The sequence below is a fragment of the Brachyistius frenatus genome, unplaced genomic scaffold, assembly GCF_029030835.1.
Source record: "Brachyistius frenatus isolate BFR_SWC_R1_liver_20210118 unplaced genomic scaffold, ASM2903083v1 Contig_122, whole genome shotgun sequence".
Lineage (NCBI taxonomy): Eukaryota > Metazoa > Chordata > Actinopteri > Embiotocidae > Brachyistius > Brachyistius frenatus.
In genome coordinates, this window is record NW_027210721.1 from 325,051 (window position 1) to 340,574 (window position 15,524).

Below are 15,524 nucleotides of genomic sequence, written 5' to 3' on the forward strand. Positions count from 1 at the left end.
CTCAGAAGACCTACTCATGTGGTCCAGGTTGGTTTGTGATCCAACAAACTGTTTGTAATGTTTGACTGATTTTGGAGCGTTTAGCATCAAACAGTTTGTCTCTCATATTATATTATCGGGACACGAAGCTGAATGTCTCCAAAACCATTTCAGAGACAGATCTCATGTTTGGGTCGGGTCCTTACTTTATTATGTTTATCATGTTTGGGTCGTTACTTTATTATGTTTATCATGTTTGGGTCGGGTCGTTACTTTATTATGTTTATCATGTTTGGGTCCTTACTTTATTATGTTTATCATGTTTGGGTCGTTACTTTATTATGTTTATCATGTTTGGGTCGTTACTTTATTATGTTTATCATGTTTGGGTCCTTACTTTATTATGTTTATCATGTTTGGGTCCTTACTTTATTATGTTTATCATGTTTGGGTCCTTACTTTATTATGTTTATCATGTTTGGGTCCTTACTTTATTATGTTTATCATGTTTGGGTCGTTACTTTATTATGTTTATCATGTTTGGGTCGTTACTTTATTATGTTTATCATGTTTGGGTCGTTACTTTATTATGTTTATCATGTTTGGGTCCTTACTTTATTATGTTTATCATGTTTGGGTCGTTACTTTATTATGTTTATCATGTTTGGGTCGTTACTTTATTATGTTTATCATGTTTGGGTCCTTACTTTATTATGTTTATCATGTTTGGGTCGTTACTTTATTATGTTTATCATGTTTGGGTCCTTACTTTATTATGTTTATCATGTTTGGGTCGGGTCCTTACTTTATTATGTTTATCATGTTTGGGTCGTTACTTTATTATGTTTATCATGTTTGGGTCGTTACTTTATTATGTTTATCATGTTTGGGTCCTTACTTTATTATGTTTATCATGTTTGGGTCCTTACTTTATTATGTTTATCATGTTTGGGTCGTTACTTTATTATGTTTATCATGTTTGGGTCGTTACTTTATTATGTTTATCATGTTTGGGTCGTTACTTTATTATGTTTATCATGTTTGGGTCCTTACTTTATTATGTTTATCATGTTTGGGTCCTTACTTTATTATGTTTATCATGTTTGGGTCGTTACTTTATTATGTTTATCATGTTTGGGTCCTTACTTTATTATGTTTATCATGTTTGGGTCCTTACTTTATTATGTTTATCATGTTTGGGTCGTTACTTTATTATGTTTATCATGTTTGGGTCGTTACTTTATTATGTTTATCATGTTTGGGTCGTTACTTTATTATGTTTATCATGTTTGGGTCCTTACTTTATTATGTTTATCATGTTTGGGTCGTTACTTTATTATGTTTATCATGTTTGGGTCCTTACTTTATTATGTTTATCATGTTTGGGTCGTTACTTTATTATGTTTATCATGTTTGGGTCGTTACTTTATTATGTTTATCATGTTTGGGTCGTTACTTTATTATGTTTATCATGTTTGGGTCCTTACTTTATTATGTTTATCATGTTTGGGTCGTTACTTTATTATGTTTATCATGTTTGGGTCGTTACTTTATTATGTTTATCATGTTTGGGTCGTTACTTTATTATGTTTATCATGTTTGGGTCGTTACTTTATTATGTTTATCATGTTTGGGTCCTTATTTTATTATAATGAGTTTCCCTGGCAGGAACAAGTTTAGTTCATAATAATAATAATAATAATAATAATAATAATAATAATAATAATAATATAACATTAATAACATGATTAATAACTTCACGGGACTTTCTCTCCAACGAGGCGCCAGTAAAACAGCGCGCGCCCTGGGAGGAGCAGCTGTGGGGCTGCGCGCGCAACACGAGGCAGACGAGAAGAAGAAGAAGAAGAAGAAGAAGAAGAAGAAGAAGAAGCACTTCCGGAGGTCAAAGGTAACGACGTATTTGAAAACATGGATCCCAAACAGTTGGATGAAGGTAGGAACTGTTTACGTTTTGTCTCTATGTAAGGTTGTATTGCCATAGTTGGTTTACGTGAATATGTTTGTAGGATGAACTCAGTTCGGTGTTCTTCTTGTTTTATCAGATTATTTTATCTTCACAGTAGAAACGCGTTGTTGCTGCTGCTAGCTTATTTGTTAGCTTCACTTCAATTTTCTTCTGTTCGTATTTTGTTTGCACAATAAAATGTTCTGTTAACAATCACATCCTCAACCTAAAGACCTAAAAACCTCCTGAAAACAACGACGTGTTGTTGATATACAGCTGTAGATGTTGTTGGTAGATCGATAGTTTAAATAAAACCACCTGATGTTTGGGACTGAAGTTATTAAAAGATATTTAATCCACTATAACAGGAAGGTTATGTTCTTATTCATACTCGGTGTTTCTGCACTCTGTTAAATCAACAACAAACATCTTTAGTGTTGATTAATCTGTTGATTATTGTGATTTTGGTCTTTAAAATGTTAAAAAATGAGTAAATATATTCACCACTGTTCCCCAAAGTCTGCAGCCTTAAAGCTCCTCTTCTGTCCATCTGATATCAGATAACAAACAGATAACAAACAGATTATAAACAGATAATAAACAGATAATAATCAGATAATAAACAGATAATAAACAGATAATAAACAGATAATAATCAGATAATAATCAGATAACAAACAGATAACAAACAGATAATAATCAGATTATAAACAGATAATAAACAGATAATAATCAGATAATAAACAGATAATAAACAGATAATAATCAGATAATAAACAGATAACAAACAGATAATAAACAGATAATAAACAGATAATAAACAGATAACAATCAGATTATAAACAGATAATAAACAGATAATAATCAGATTATAAACAGATAAACAGATAATAATCAGATAATAAACAGATAATAATCAGATAATAAACAGATAATAAACAGATAATAATCAGATAATAAACAGATAATAATCAGATAATAATCAGATAATAAACAGATAATAAACAGATAATAAACAGATAATAAACAGATAATAAACAGATAATAAACAGATAATAAACAGATAATAAACAGATAATAAACAGATAATAAACAGATAATAAACAGATAATAGACAGATAATAAACAGATAAACAGATAATAAACAGATAATAAACAGATAATAAACAGATAATAAACAGATAATAAACAGATAATAAACAGATAATAACAGATAATAAACAGATAATAAACAGATAATAAACAGATAATAAACAGATAATAAACAGATAATAAACAGATAATAAACAGATAATAAACAGATAATAAACAGATAATAAACAGATAATAAACAGATAATAAACAGATAATAAACAGATAATAAACAGATAACAAACAGATAATAAACAGATAATAGACAGATAATAAACAGATAATAAACAGATAATAAACAGATAATAAACAGATAATAAACAGATAATAGACAGATAATAAACAGATAATAAACAGATAATAGACAGATAATAAACAGATAAACAGATAATAAACAGATAATAAACAGATAATAATCAGATAATAAACAGATAATAAACAGATAATAATCAGATAATAAACAGATAATAAACAGATAATAAACAGATAATAAACAGATAATAAACAGATAATAAACAGATAATAAACAGATAATAATCAGATAATAAACAGATAATAAACAGATAATAAACAGATAATAATCAGATTATAAACAGATAATAAACAGATAATAAACAGATAATAAACAGATAATAAACAGATAATAAACAGATAATAAACAGATAATACAGATAATAGACCGATAATAACAGATGATAAAACAGATAATAAACAGATAATAAACAGATAACAAACAGATAATAAACAGATAATAGACAGATAATAAACAGATGATAAACAGATAATAGACAGATAATAGACAGATGATAAACAGATAATAAACAGATAATAAACAGATAATAAACAGATGATAAACAGATAATAAACAGATAATAAACAGATAATAGACAGATGATAAACAGATAACAAACAGATAATAAACAGATAATAGACAGATAATAAACAGATAATAAACAGATAATAGACAGATAATAGACAGATGATAAACAGATAACAAACAGATAATAAACAGATAATAGACAGATAATAAACAGATAATAAACAGATAATAGACAGATAATAAACATAATAAAGAGATAATAGACAGATAATAAACAGATGATAAACAGATAATAGACAGATAATAAACAGACATCCTTTTGTCTCCTGCATCGTTCAGAACGGATGTGAAGAGGAAACTATTGTTTTAATGAACAAAGATATAAACTATGTTCTCACTTCTTTCTGCTTCAGACATGACGAGCGACGACGGAGATATTGGATCCGTTATGGGATTCTCTGGATTCGGTTTGTACTAAATTCTTCTCTGATAAAATCAGCTGAGTTGTGACTGTCGAACATCACGTACGTCTTGTTTCTGCCTTTCAGGAAAGAAAGCGCGCACGTTTGACCTCGACGCCATCTTTGAACAGACGCGGCGAACAGCCGTCGAGAGGAATCAGCGCGTCATCGGTAGGTTGGTTCATCGAGGTGTGACGAGCCGTGTTGTCACCGTGAGTGTAATTATAAGTGTTGCGTCTTTAGAGGAGCGTCACAAGGGGAGTCAGAAGGAGGACGAAGGGCAGAGCTCCAAACCAGCCGTCCAACATCAGAGACACAAAGCTGCAGCTGCTGCTTCTCGGTAGGTTGAAACCTCAGTCGCAGTCTGAGCCGCCTGCCAGTAAAAGAACACATCTGATGTGCCGACTTAACATAAGTGTGAAGTTTATTTTGTGTGAAAACGTTTTGTCTCCTGTCCAGAGGGCAGCAGACTGACAGCAGCGGTGAAAGTGGGTCCGACTCCGAGCTCATCGGACCCCCGGTGCCTCTTCAACATGGAGCCCGGGAGGAAGATGAGGATGATGATGAGCTCGTGGGACCTCCTCTTCCACCAGGTTACACAGGCAGCACGGCTCACAGTGATGATGATGAGGATGATGATGAAGACGAAGCACAAGATGATGATGATGATGTATGTATGAAATGTCCCATTTAATACCAGTGGATGATGTCGTATTTAATTTTGGTCCTCCAGTTTTTACTTGTTCAGTGTGAAATGTTAAGCAGACGTGTTACTAACGTTAACGATGACTCTGCGCACACAGAACCTGAAGCACTAAAATAGTTCAATCAGCTGTGATTTTGCTGCCACCCTTATTGGAGGAAGCCTCCGGAAACAGGAGTTGATTCTGTGCTTGAGGTGTTTTAAATTCTCACCACTAGATGGCAGCACAAGGAAACATAATCCGGTTAGTGTAAAACAGGATGAGAATAATAACATGCAACAGACGTGTTGCCTCTTCTGTGTGGACTCTAAAACCAAAATGCCACAGATGTGAAAAACATCTTAAATTATTGACATTACTATCAGTGTGGTGAAGCATTGTTTTCTACATTAAGAGCATTTACACCATTAAGTAAAAATAAATAAACAGCTGACATCCAAACCTTTTACATATCTGTTCTGTCTCAGTAATTCTCAGCTGATAATTTATTAGTTTCATGGCCTGTAAAAATGTAACTGAGTGAAATGAAACATCATAACTACACATCTAAATAAGTCTTATTTTCTTTTATCCTTTCCTCTTATTCATCGTAATTTTCCGGCCCAGAATCCAGTGAAAAAGATTCCGGACACCCATGAGATCACTCTGCAGCACGGCACGAAGACGGTGAGGCCTTCAGTCGAAACACTCCATGGAGAAACTGATTATTGAGTATTTTATTGACATTAAGGTCACACACTCAGACTACATCAGTTATTGGATTTTCACTAAATGTTTTCCAACTTTTGTGTTGAATTTTTGCAAAATGAGCAGCTGTGCGTCTTTCACATTTAGTTTTGAATCTGGTATCCAGATCCAGCGCCGATTGCCGTTTTAAAACTCGGAACTGTAAATATTTGTCTTCTGTTTATTTTTGCTGTCAGTGGAGGCTGGATGACTGTTTCATCAAATATTTCCAGCAGCCAACCGGCCTTGTGCAGCAGGTTGCTGTTTTAAACCAGGTTTTCTTCTCCTCAGGTATCAGCTCTTGGCTTGGACCCCTCCGGAGCCCGTCTGGTGACCGGCGGTTACGACTACGATGTGCGCTTCTGGGACTTTGCCGGGATGGACCAGGCTCTGCAGGCCTTCAGGTCCCTGCAGCCCTGCGAGTGGTACGTGGAACATCCACACAGTTGCTTAACATGTGTTTGATTAGTTTCATGCAAACATCCAGAGCACTGACTGCAGTTCTGTGTGCCAAAGTGTACACACACACACACACACACACACACACACACACACACACACACACACACACACACACACACACACACACGCACACGCCCACACATTTGTTGAGCATCATTGAGCCTCATGTTAACTCTGTGACATCCTCTCTTTTCATGCAAAATGAGGCTTTGAGAAGCAGATGGTGAAGATATGTGTGTGTTTGTGTGTGTTTGTGTGTGTTTGTGTGTGTGTGTGCATGCTTGTTTATTTATTCTGTTTCATTGAAGCTATCATCAAAGATGGAATTATTTTGGGGGTTTTGGAAACCAGTGGTCTGAGCTGCAGCAGGCTTCCCCTTATTAACAAAAATGTACGCTACATTTAATGTGACTACTCTGAGATCCAGTAGCCTGTTTGGTTTGCTAACAAACTTCATGTAGAAGTCTGTGCTGTTTAGGTCAACTGTTCCTCTGACCACACACACACACACACACACACACACACACACACACACACACACACACACACACACACACACACACACACACACACACACACACACACACACACATTTGCATTTCAGTGCAAGTTTTGTTTTTTACCCGTCTGCCCCCTGCTGTGTTAATGATGTTAATGCTCTTTGATATCGACCTGAATTGCTAATCTCCCTCTGATGAGATAGTTAACTATCATTGTATTGTACGACGATGTATCTGTTTTCTTGATTATTTTAGTTACAATTCAACATTAATGTGTTTGGAAAGCCCCAAATAAACTTTTAAAGCTCTTCTTTTTAACGAGATCAATAAAAACAATCTTTATTGTTTCAAGGGAGATTTGTTTTCATAGCTTGTGCATATTCCTCACAAGCATATAGATGTAATATGTTTGTGTGATATGTTTCAAAGATCATTCTCTGTTTCACACCTCCAAAAGGCCGTCGTGCTCACTGTTTTAGTTTTTATGTTTAGTGCTCGTCGTAGATCAAAGACAAATCATGATCAGATGTTACTGAAGAATCTCCTGTTCGAAGGATTAGAGACTTCTTGTATTATATAACAGTGTTGTGATGCAGAAGACTTGTACATTCATAGAGTACAGATGGTGTGTGTGTGTGTGTGTGTGTGTGTGTGTGTGTGTGTGTGTGTGTGTGTGTGTGTGTGTGTGTGTGTGTGTGTGTGTGTGTGATCCCTCAGCCATCAGATCAAGTCTGTGCAGTACAGCATCACTGGTGATGTCCTCCTGGTGGTTTCTGGGAACGCTCAGGCCAAAGTGTTGGACCGCGATGGCTTCAATGTGATGGAGTGCCCGAAAGGAGACCAGTACATCGTGGACATGGCTAATACCAAGGTATGTCAGAGGGGTGTTCACACTTATACTTATAGTGATTCTGGTAGACAAGTTGGGTCTCCATTTGTAATTTTGTCCATTGTTTTAATTGGATTATGATTGCTGACATTTGGCAACAAACATGAGGAGGCAGATGATCCGGCAGGTTGTAAAGAAGCCAACAGCTTCAGTCTGAATCCAGAGACGTTTATTTGGAGAATACAAGTAGAAGTGAGTTCTTCAAAGGAAAACTGTGTGTGCACACAACAGCAGCAAGTTGTGTCAAGAAGTGAGTCTGTTAACTAGATGGATGTTTACACATGACAGTTTGGGAATATTCTTACTGTTCTTCTTCATTTACAGAAGATTAACACACTTCTTGAAACCTGTCTGATAGTCTAATAGCGTGTGTTTCTTTCCTAGTCCAACTGGGATGTGTTCTGAGACTTCAGCTGTTATCTTCCTGAGTAGAAGTAAAAGAATGTCGACCAAAACTATAAAACAGACGAGCCCGGCTGTAATAATGTGGATTTAATCTGGAGGATGTTGCAGACGTTTATGTTTTCATTCATGACGGCTCGTTCCAAACTCTTCTGAGGATAAACCCTGCCAACGCATAATGGTAGCAAGGTGTCTGTGGTTGTGTGATGATGATGGTCTGTGGTTGTGTGTGATGGTCTGTGGTTGTGTGATGATGATGGTCTGTGGTTGTGTGTGATGGTCTGTGGTTGTGTGTGATGATGGTCTGTGGTTGTGTGATGATGATGGTCTGTGGTTGTGTGATGATGGTCTGTGATGATGGTCTGTGGTTGTGTGTGATGGTCTGTGGTTGTGTGATGATGGTGGTCTGTGGTTGTGTGTGTGATGGTCTGTGGTTGTGTGTGATGGTCTGTGGTTGTGTGATGATGATGATGGTCTGTGGTTGTGTGATGATGGTCTGTGATGATGGTCTGTGCGACCAGCTGGAGGTGGTCTCCGGGGGAGACGAGCACCACATGCATTCAGGACTGCCGCGCTTCATTTCTTGCATGTACCTGAATCTACAAAGAGGGATCCTAATGAAGTGTCCATGTTTGGGTTTTACTGTGTTTAAGGTTGGTGGTCAGTAACCATGTGTGCCAGCTGCAGTGCATTTAGACATGGTTTATACCACCCATACCAATTACTTGAAGGCCCATTGATCGCAAGTAGTGTTTTCCTGAATGTCCTACATTCTTGTCCTGCTCGGTCCCATCTGGACTTTGGTTGAATGAAAATGTGTTTTGGCCATTAGTTGTGTCTCGTGATAATTATATACTTGCCTGTACACGGCCTCTGTTGACAGACAATGATTTCCCTCCTGTCTCCTCCCACTGTGTGCAGAGATCTGGCACACACACACACACACACACACACACACACACACACACACACACACACACACACACACACACACACACACACACACACACACACACACACACACACACACACACACACACACACAGGCTCATATGCAGTAGATGTTTTTCTTTTTAAATCTGCCTCCACTCAAATATGTGTTTGGGTCGCTGTCACTTTTCTCGGATGTTTGACCTTCAATGTGCTGCATGATGTTTTCTCATCATTCATCTGATCAAAGTGGGAAGTTTCTCTGAGGTCATCTGAAATTGTAATTAAAGATATTTTACATACAAACCGCATTTGTTACATCAATTATTACTTTTAAAACCAATTGGGAACCAGTCAGCAACATATGCAGTCGTAACGTGTAAACTTGAAGCAGGTGTTTCTTCCTTCCCGTGATGCAGCAGACATCTTCTATCCAGTCAACTGTTTGAAACAACAACAGTTGTATTTTGATGATTCTGAATGTTTCAGTGACGTGGAGATAGATGTCCTTCAAATATTAAGAGAAATCAGATCAGATACAACATTAATTCATAGCAGAGTCTTTCTATATGTCTTTGAACAAACCCGGACAGGATCTTAAATAATAGTTCAGTCAATAACATCGAGAAAAATAGTGACAAATCTTTAATTTTAATATGCCAGTGTCCTAAAATCATTTTGTCTGATTGACTCTACAAATTCAAAGACTGAAAAACAGAGAAGATGATCAGAGAAGCTGAAAGCAGAGAATATTTGGCAGCTTGGTAGTCAAAACAGTTCCTCACCCAGATCCAGTTTTCAGCATTGATCAACTAATCCTTCCAGCATCCAAACTTAAAGCTACCAATGCAGATTCCTGTGGAGCCTCAACTAGAAGCATTTCCAATAATAAGAAACCGTCTGGTCCCCAGTTCATCGTGGATCCTGTCTGTTTGTCATTATGAAGATCGGTCTGTTTCCTTTCAGTCGTTGGCAATTTGTTGTCCTAAACTGTTGAGGAAGATGAATTGGATTTAGGAAGAGAAGCGTCTCTTTCACTCTAATTATGAAGCTCCTGTGACGGATGGTTGTTCATTGTGATGTTGTTGCACAGAGCTGGGAAGCCCTTCACAGCCCATTAGTTCTTTAACCTCATCATATAGTCTGTGTGGATTTCACCATCAAATTTAACAACGTAGTAATTTGTAATTCTTTTCAGTCATAAAACAGCAAGTCAGCTCCACTTAATGAATTATTAAAGTGGTGTGTTCTCAGTATTTGACGGTGACCAGGTAGGTCCTCTTCCTGATCCACACATACCAAAGTCATTTGGTCAACTCGTGCTCATGCACAGCTCTGCTTTGCTCAGCGTCCTGTCAAACAGCGGTATGTCATGTCTGAAGCCTTCCTGCAGCACGCTGCAATGTTCCTCTGTGACCTGGCGGTCGGGGGGGCCTCGCTGCCTCCGTCCCGCTTTGAAGTCATTTGTTGTCAGTAATTCTCCACCGAACTCCTCCAGCAGAGGAAATGGCTTAAAGTTCCTCTGCTAGCAGCTCACTGTTTGAAGCTGTGACACAGCCGGCTGCACGGCCAGAGTTCACCGGCTCGGTTGGAAGGCCAAACGTCAGTGGTACTATATGATCCAATTAGGGTTCCTTTCCTCCAAAGAGAGCTCGATACGGTGCGTTTAGATGAGGCCAAATAACTGGATGAAGGCCTCAGATTTTCCATCCAACTCACCACAGCTCTGAAATGCACCATCACAAAAATATAATGGCGCCCTTAAATTAATTAACCAATGAGCTTTTGCATCTTGTGGCGTGAGACAGAATGAAGAACAGCAGCTGTCTTTGTGCATTTTTGCAAAATTTGCATATATGAATTTACTTTCATTGGTTCCTTCTGGCAACTTTTACTCTTCTTAAGTTTCCAGCTGCTCTTTCTGCTATGACGCTGGCAGATTGTCATTAAATAGCAAATGAGTTTGAAATCAATTGTAGGACAGATGTCAGCTCTGGATGTCCATGTTGCAGACTGGATCCATATTAACAAGGTGATCATGTGGGGAACCTTAAAGTGACTGGAAGCTCTGGTCAGCAGGTATTTAATGCTTCTCACAAGTGTTGGTTCATTTTCTGTTGGCGTTGTTTTCAGGGCCACACAGCTATGCTGAATTGCGGCTGCTGGCATCCCAAGATTAAAGAAGAGTTCATGACCTGCTCCAACGATGGGTGAGTTATGAATGAGTTTTGGAAGCTGTGAATAGAAGCTATCACTTCCTCTGTCTTTTTGTGCTTCAATATGGTTCATAAACCTAAACGATAATTGTGTAGCAGATTCTTTCATGTGGAGGAAAAGTTATGAGGCTGTAGACGTATCATTTTGTGGGTTATCAACTACAATAATCATAAAGAAAGTCCATAAACAAACTGAACAGTATGTGATGGGTGAGCTGTGCTTTTAAATAGTTATCTGAAATAGTTACCTTGTCCTGTCTCATTTTCATAACAGAGCCAGCTGGTTCCAGCTTTAAAGTTAAAGTTTAAAGAGCCTCCGACCACCAGATGAATCTTTGTGTTTGACAGCATACAGAGTTTTTACATCTATCTGGTGAGACATTCCCACGCTGGCCGAATGCAAACTGTGTAAATGACAGTGACATCAATCAAAACATTTGTCATCAAAGCAAGTTTTTTCAGGCGTTGCATATTTAACAATAACATGTACAGACCCACCTCTTATTAATGTAATATTGTGATTACTTCTCCAACAGTCAGCGCCCTCCTTACAGCCGTACATGTCTGAGGCAGTGCTGTCATTGAACACTTTTCTTTGCTCTCATCTCCTTTGCCACCAGCAGGGAGTCCTCTAGTCCAGACTATGCTGCTGAAAACAGTAGCCTGACCTCATAGCTGTGCATGGACACAGGGCACATCTATACTGCATGTTGTCCAAATGCAGCCCTTCGTTTGTGTGCAGTGCTTTGGACCCGTTCAACTGCAGGAGAGGATAAGATGTCATGCACTTATTTGTAATCTTTGTTTCAGACAGCGGAGGTTTAGTAGGCTGCTGCCTCCTTAAAAACAGCACAAGACGTGTCTGGCTGCGGAAGCTGTAACTTTCTGCCCTGTGTAAAGGTGTGCAGGGATATTCGTGAGTGAGCGTGTGTGATTGAGCTGCACCACAGTGATGAGTCTAAGTGAGTGTGACAGGCAGCAGTGCAGAAACCCAGAGCTATCATCATTAAGTGGAAACAAGGGCCTGGCTTTGTGGGCAGGCCTCGGCCCAGTGTTTACCAGTGTTACTGCTCTCCCAGATGTGGAGGTTGGTTTATTTAGCTCTTATTGAGGCTCTGGAAATCCTCCCCTGGCACGTTAGCACTGGGTGTTGCCCCGAGCCAGCACACAGGAGAGCAGCGCACAGGGAGCCATTCAGTGGAGAGCAGCTGCATGGGAGGAAGGTTCACAGCAGCAGAACCGGGTCAGCACCGCAACCTGGGTCACCGAGGTGGAAAGAGAGGCAGCCTCACTGATTCACAGGTGGAAGAGGTTGTCCATTTAACCCTTGTTAAATTTACCATATTGCACTTTTACTTCATCATGTTAGTTAATGTCCAAACCCTCAAACCTGCCACTTCAACCAAAAGTCCCTTTTATTGCTTCTGGGCACACGGTGCAACTGAAGCTTTAAACAGGTGTCGAATTGTAGTTGCTTACAAGTAGAATTCCCATCTTGTTCACAATATAAACCAGAGGACAGTTTAACAGATCCTCCAGCGCCAACTGCTTGTTGTCAGGCAGTTTTAAAACATTTGTCAAGTCAGTTATTTTGTAAAATTACATCTTTCGAGATTTTTTTTTTTGCACATATACATGATTGTTTTCTTTCCATCCTTAAAGCATTTTTTAAACACTTTTATATATATAAAAAAAATGCTCAAGGTTTGAGTGAATTTTTGATTTAACTGAATAAATTAATCTGACAGAAATGTTTCTGAACACACTGACGGACTCAATAAACAGTCTAAATACAATGAGTTGCTCTTCGCTCTACAGTAGACATTATAACTAAGATATGCAGTATGTGTTCGGGAGAGTTTGCTTGATTGACTGTCAACCCGCCACAGCTGTGAACTTTCCCTGTTTTTACCACATTTACATTATCTAGCTTTTGTAATTGCTAAAATACCAACGAATGTGAAATCCTGCTGTGACATCATAGACAGCATGTCCAGGATCTTTCTGTCAATGGATGCCAAAGTGTCTCTCTTTCTCATAACTAATACATGAACTTGAGGGAAAAACAGAAATCTGTCTATTGTACAAAGCGTATCTGCATTAATGCAGATTTCTCTGCAGCTGCCACGAAGGCGGGAAACAGAACTGTGCCACCGCTGTACCATAACTGGTGGACCTTTGGGAGTCCGGATGTAACACAGAAACCTTATGGACAGCCGGGCTTTTCAGTCCACGTGGATTATTGAGGCTCCAGTTGATATAGACGGACCATCAAAGGATGTTTCCTCCTTTCTCTGCCTCCACCTCGTGATGTTTGCTGCTTCATCCTTTGAATGAGTGAGGATTCTGCCGAGAGGCCGGGCTGTAGTCTGGAGAATGGACCAGCAGTCGGCCTGTGGTACCAGTGGGTGTCTTCCTACTGGCTCTGTCTGCTTCAACACTAGACCAACATCTAGGCTTGTCCAGGTCTTCCTGCCTAGTTAGAAAGCCTTTGTTGTGTTTATTTGAATAGCTTATTAAGGATGATCAGTGGACCGCCCAGCTTCTTAATTAAAGATCCCCTGCAGTTGTGTGGAATCTCATTCATGAGAGCTGCCTCCCGGCTCCTTCAATGATTTCATTAACACAGACTTTTTTTTCCTTGAGAGGAAGTGGATGAGCGGGAAGCACCGATGAAGCCATTGTAAGAATGCAGCAGCAGGGTGGTTGTGATTGTTCATGCAAACTGAGGACTGAATGGAGCTCCAGCAGAACTGTGCGACTCCAGCCGGTTATTAAAAGCACTTCTGGTCAGATGGCTGTGAATCTATCAACATTTCACATTTTTCTCTCCTTCTGTTTGAGAGTTTTCAATTGTAAAATGGCACAATGTTTTCCAACAATATTCCTGTTTGATCCAAGAGCGCCAAATGCCTATTAAGCATTGAGCCACTTAAACTAAGTCTAACTAAGTCTTTGCTGAAAGACTGAACACCTGTTTGAAACCCACAGATTTATTTCCCAGAAAGTGAAGGCAGTGTGCGCTGGTTCTGCTCCCGGTGGAAGGATTTCTTTGGCAGGACTCAACTTGAAGTAAACTAAAAATATGGATGGGACTTTTTGTCAGTGGTGTGATTTCAGCGCTGCAGCTTTTTTTTAATGAACAAAACCGGAAACCAAAAGTGGCTCAAAAACCTCCAATAATTTTGGTTAAAAGTTAACAAGCCATTCTACTTCAAGTACTGAGACCATAAGACTGTGAAAAGATTGTCTGTAAGGACGAGATATAGCTGCTTCTTGGTTTTATCGTGCCCCTGAGAACCATCAGAAATTCATGTTATGTGCTTTTGTGCGACTGAAATTTCAGCCAGCGGAGCAGATGATAGGACAAACGGCGACTTTCTAATTGGGCCCACATGTTACTTCTGTGGAGTGTTGAGGCACACTCGAGCATGTGTGCACACACATACACACAATCTGAGGAATGTTTTCCAGGAGGTTGAAATGCCAGGGATTCCCTTCGTGCTGGCTTGCTGCAGGGCTGCAGCTGGACCTGGAGACCCAGCGGACAACATGGCACGTCCTCTTACTGCTGAGGAACAAACAGTTTGTCTGGATCATGTGCGCAAACCAAACGCATGATTTGATATGCGTCATTTTGAAGAATTATCTTTGGAGAGCGTCCACAAATATGAAGTCACACAAAAGCAGATTTCTGATTTGTTTTGTGTCTAAACCGATGAAATTAATACGGCAGCCACGATTGTGACATTTAGAGTTGATTATAAATTGTCACAGAAATAATTGCAATTAACAAAATAACTATATATTTCTATTCATTATAAGCCACGATAGTAGTTTAAGCCTAATCATAGTTTATTGATACTCATCCACCTCATGGAAAACAGCCAACGATTGTGGGTGAATCAAGCGATGACATCATATTTGTTCCACCCCTCGTAATCATTTGTAGCATGCTGATCTTGGAGATCTGTTTTTCAGTGTTATCAGCCAAATGCTTGGCGATAGCTTACTTTGGATTCTTGATGAAAACGAGCATTTATGTTATTAAGTGAGATCTGCGTGACGAAGGAGGGATGACGAGCGACGACAGACACCATGAGGTGTGTGAGCATGTTGGGGCGCTTCACACGGTCAGACGCATCAGGTTCATCCACAGTCCAGCGCGTCTCCGACTGTTTCCCATCTTTACACTGCAAGTGTTCCATATCCTGCCCAAGAATGCACATACCTTAACTTAAAGCAGTGCATTTATCCTTCTTGTTCAATTTACAGTCATGGCTGAGTTTGTGACTGACAGTAACCTCTAGTTCTTTTGTGAATGTGAATGCAGAGTTG

The 15,524-nt window shown here is 38.9% G+C and overlaps 1 protein-coding gene across 1 annotated transcript in view; it reads left to right on the forward strand.

Annotated features, from left to right (window-relative positions):
- Positions 1–1,850: 1,850 nt before the first annotated feature.
- LOC138629840 (WD repeat-containing protein 70) overlaps positions 1,851–15,524 on the forward strand; it is a 39,069-nt gene continuing 25,395 nt past the window's right edge. The window contains exons 1-9 of the mRNA XM_069713800.1: positions 1,851–1,933; positions 4,310–4,363; positions 4,445–4,528; positions 4,601–4,697; positions 4,817–5,027; positions 5,668–5,727; positions 6,079–6,212; positions 7,467–7,620; positions 11,104–11,180. Of these exons, the coding sequence (XP_069569901.1) occupies positions 1,909–1,933; positions 4,310–4,363; positions 4,445–4,528; positions 4,601–4,697; positions 4,817–5,027; positions 5,668–5,727; positions 6,079–6,212; positions 7,467–7,620; positions 11,104–11,180 (896 nt within the window). The 5' untranslated portion in view covers positions 1,851–1,908. The remainder of the gene's footprint in view (positions 1,934–4,309; positions 4,364–4,444; positions 4,529–4,600; positions 4,698–4,816; positions 5,028–5,667; positions 5,728–6,078; positions 6,213–7,466; positions 7,621–11,103; positions 11,181–15,524) is intronic.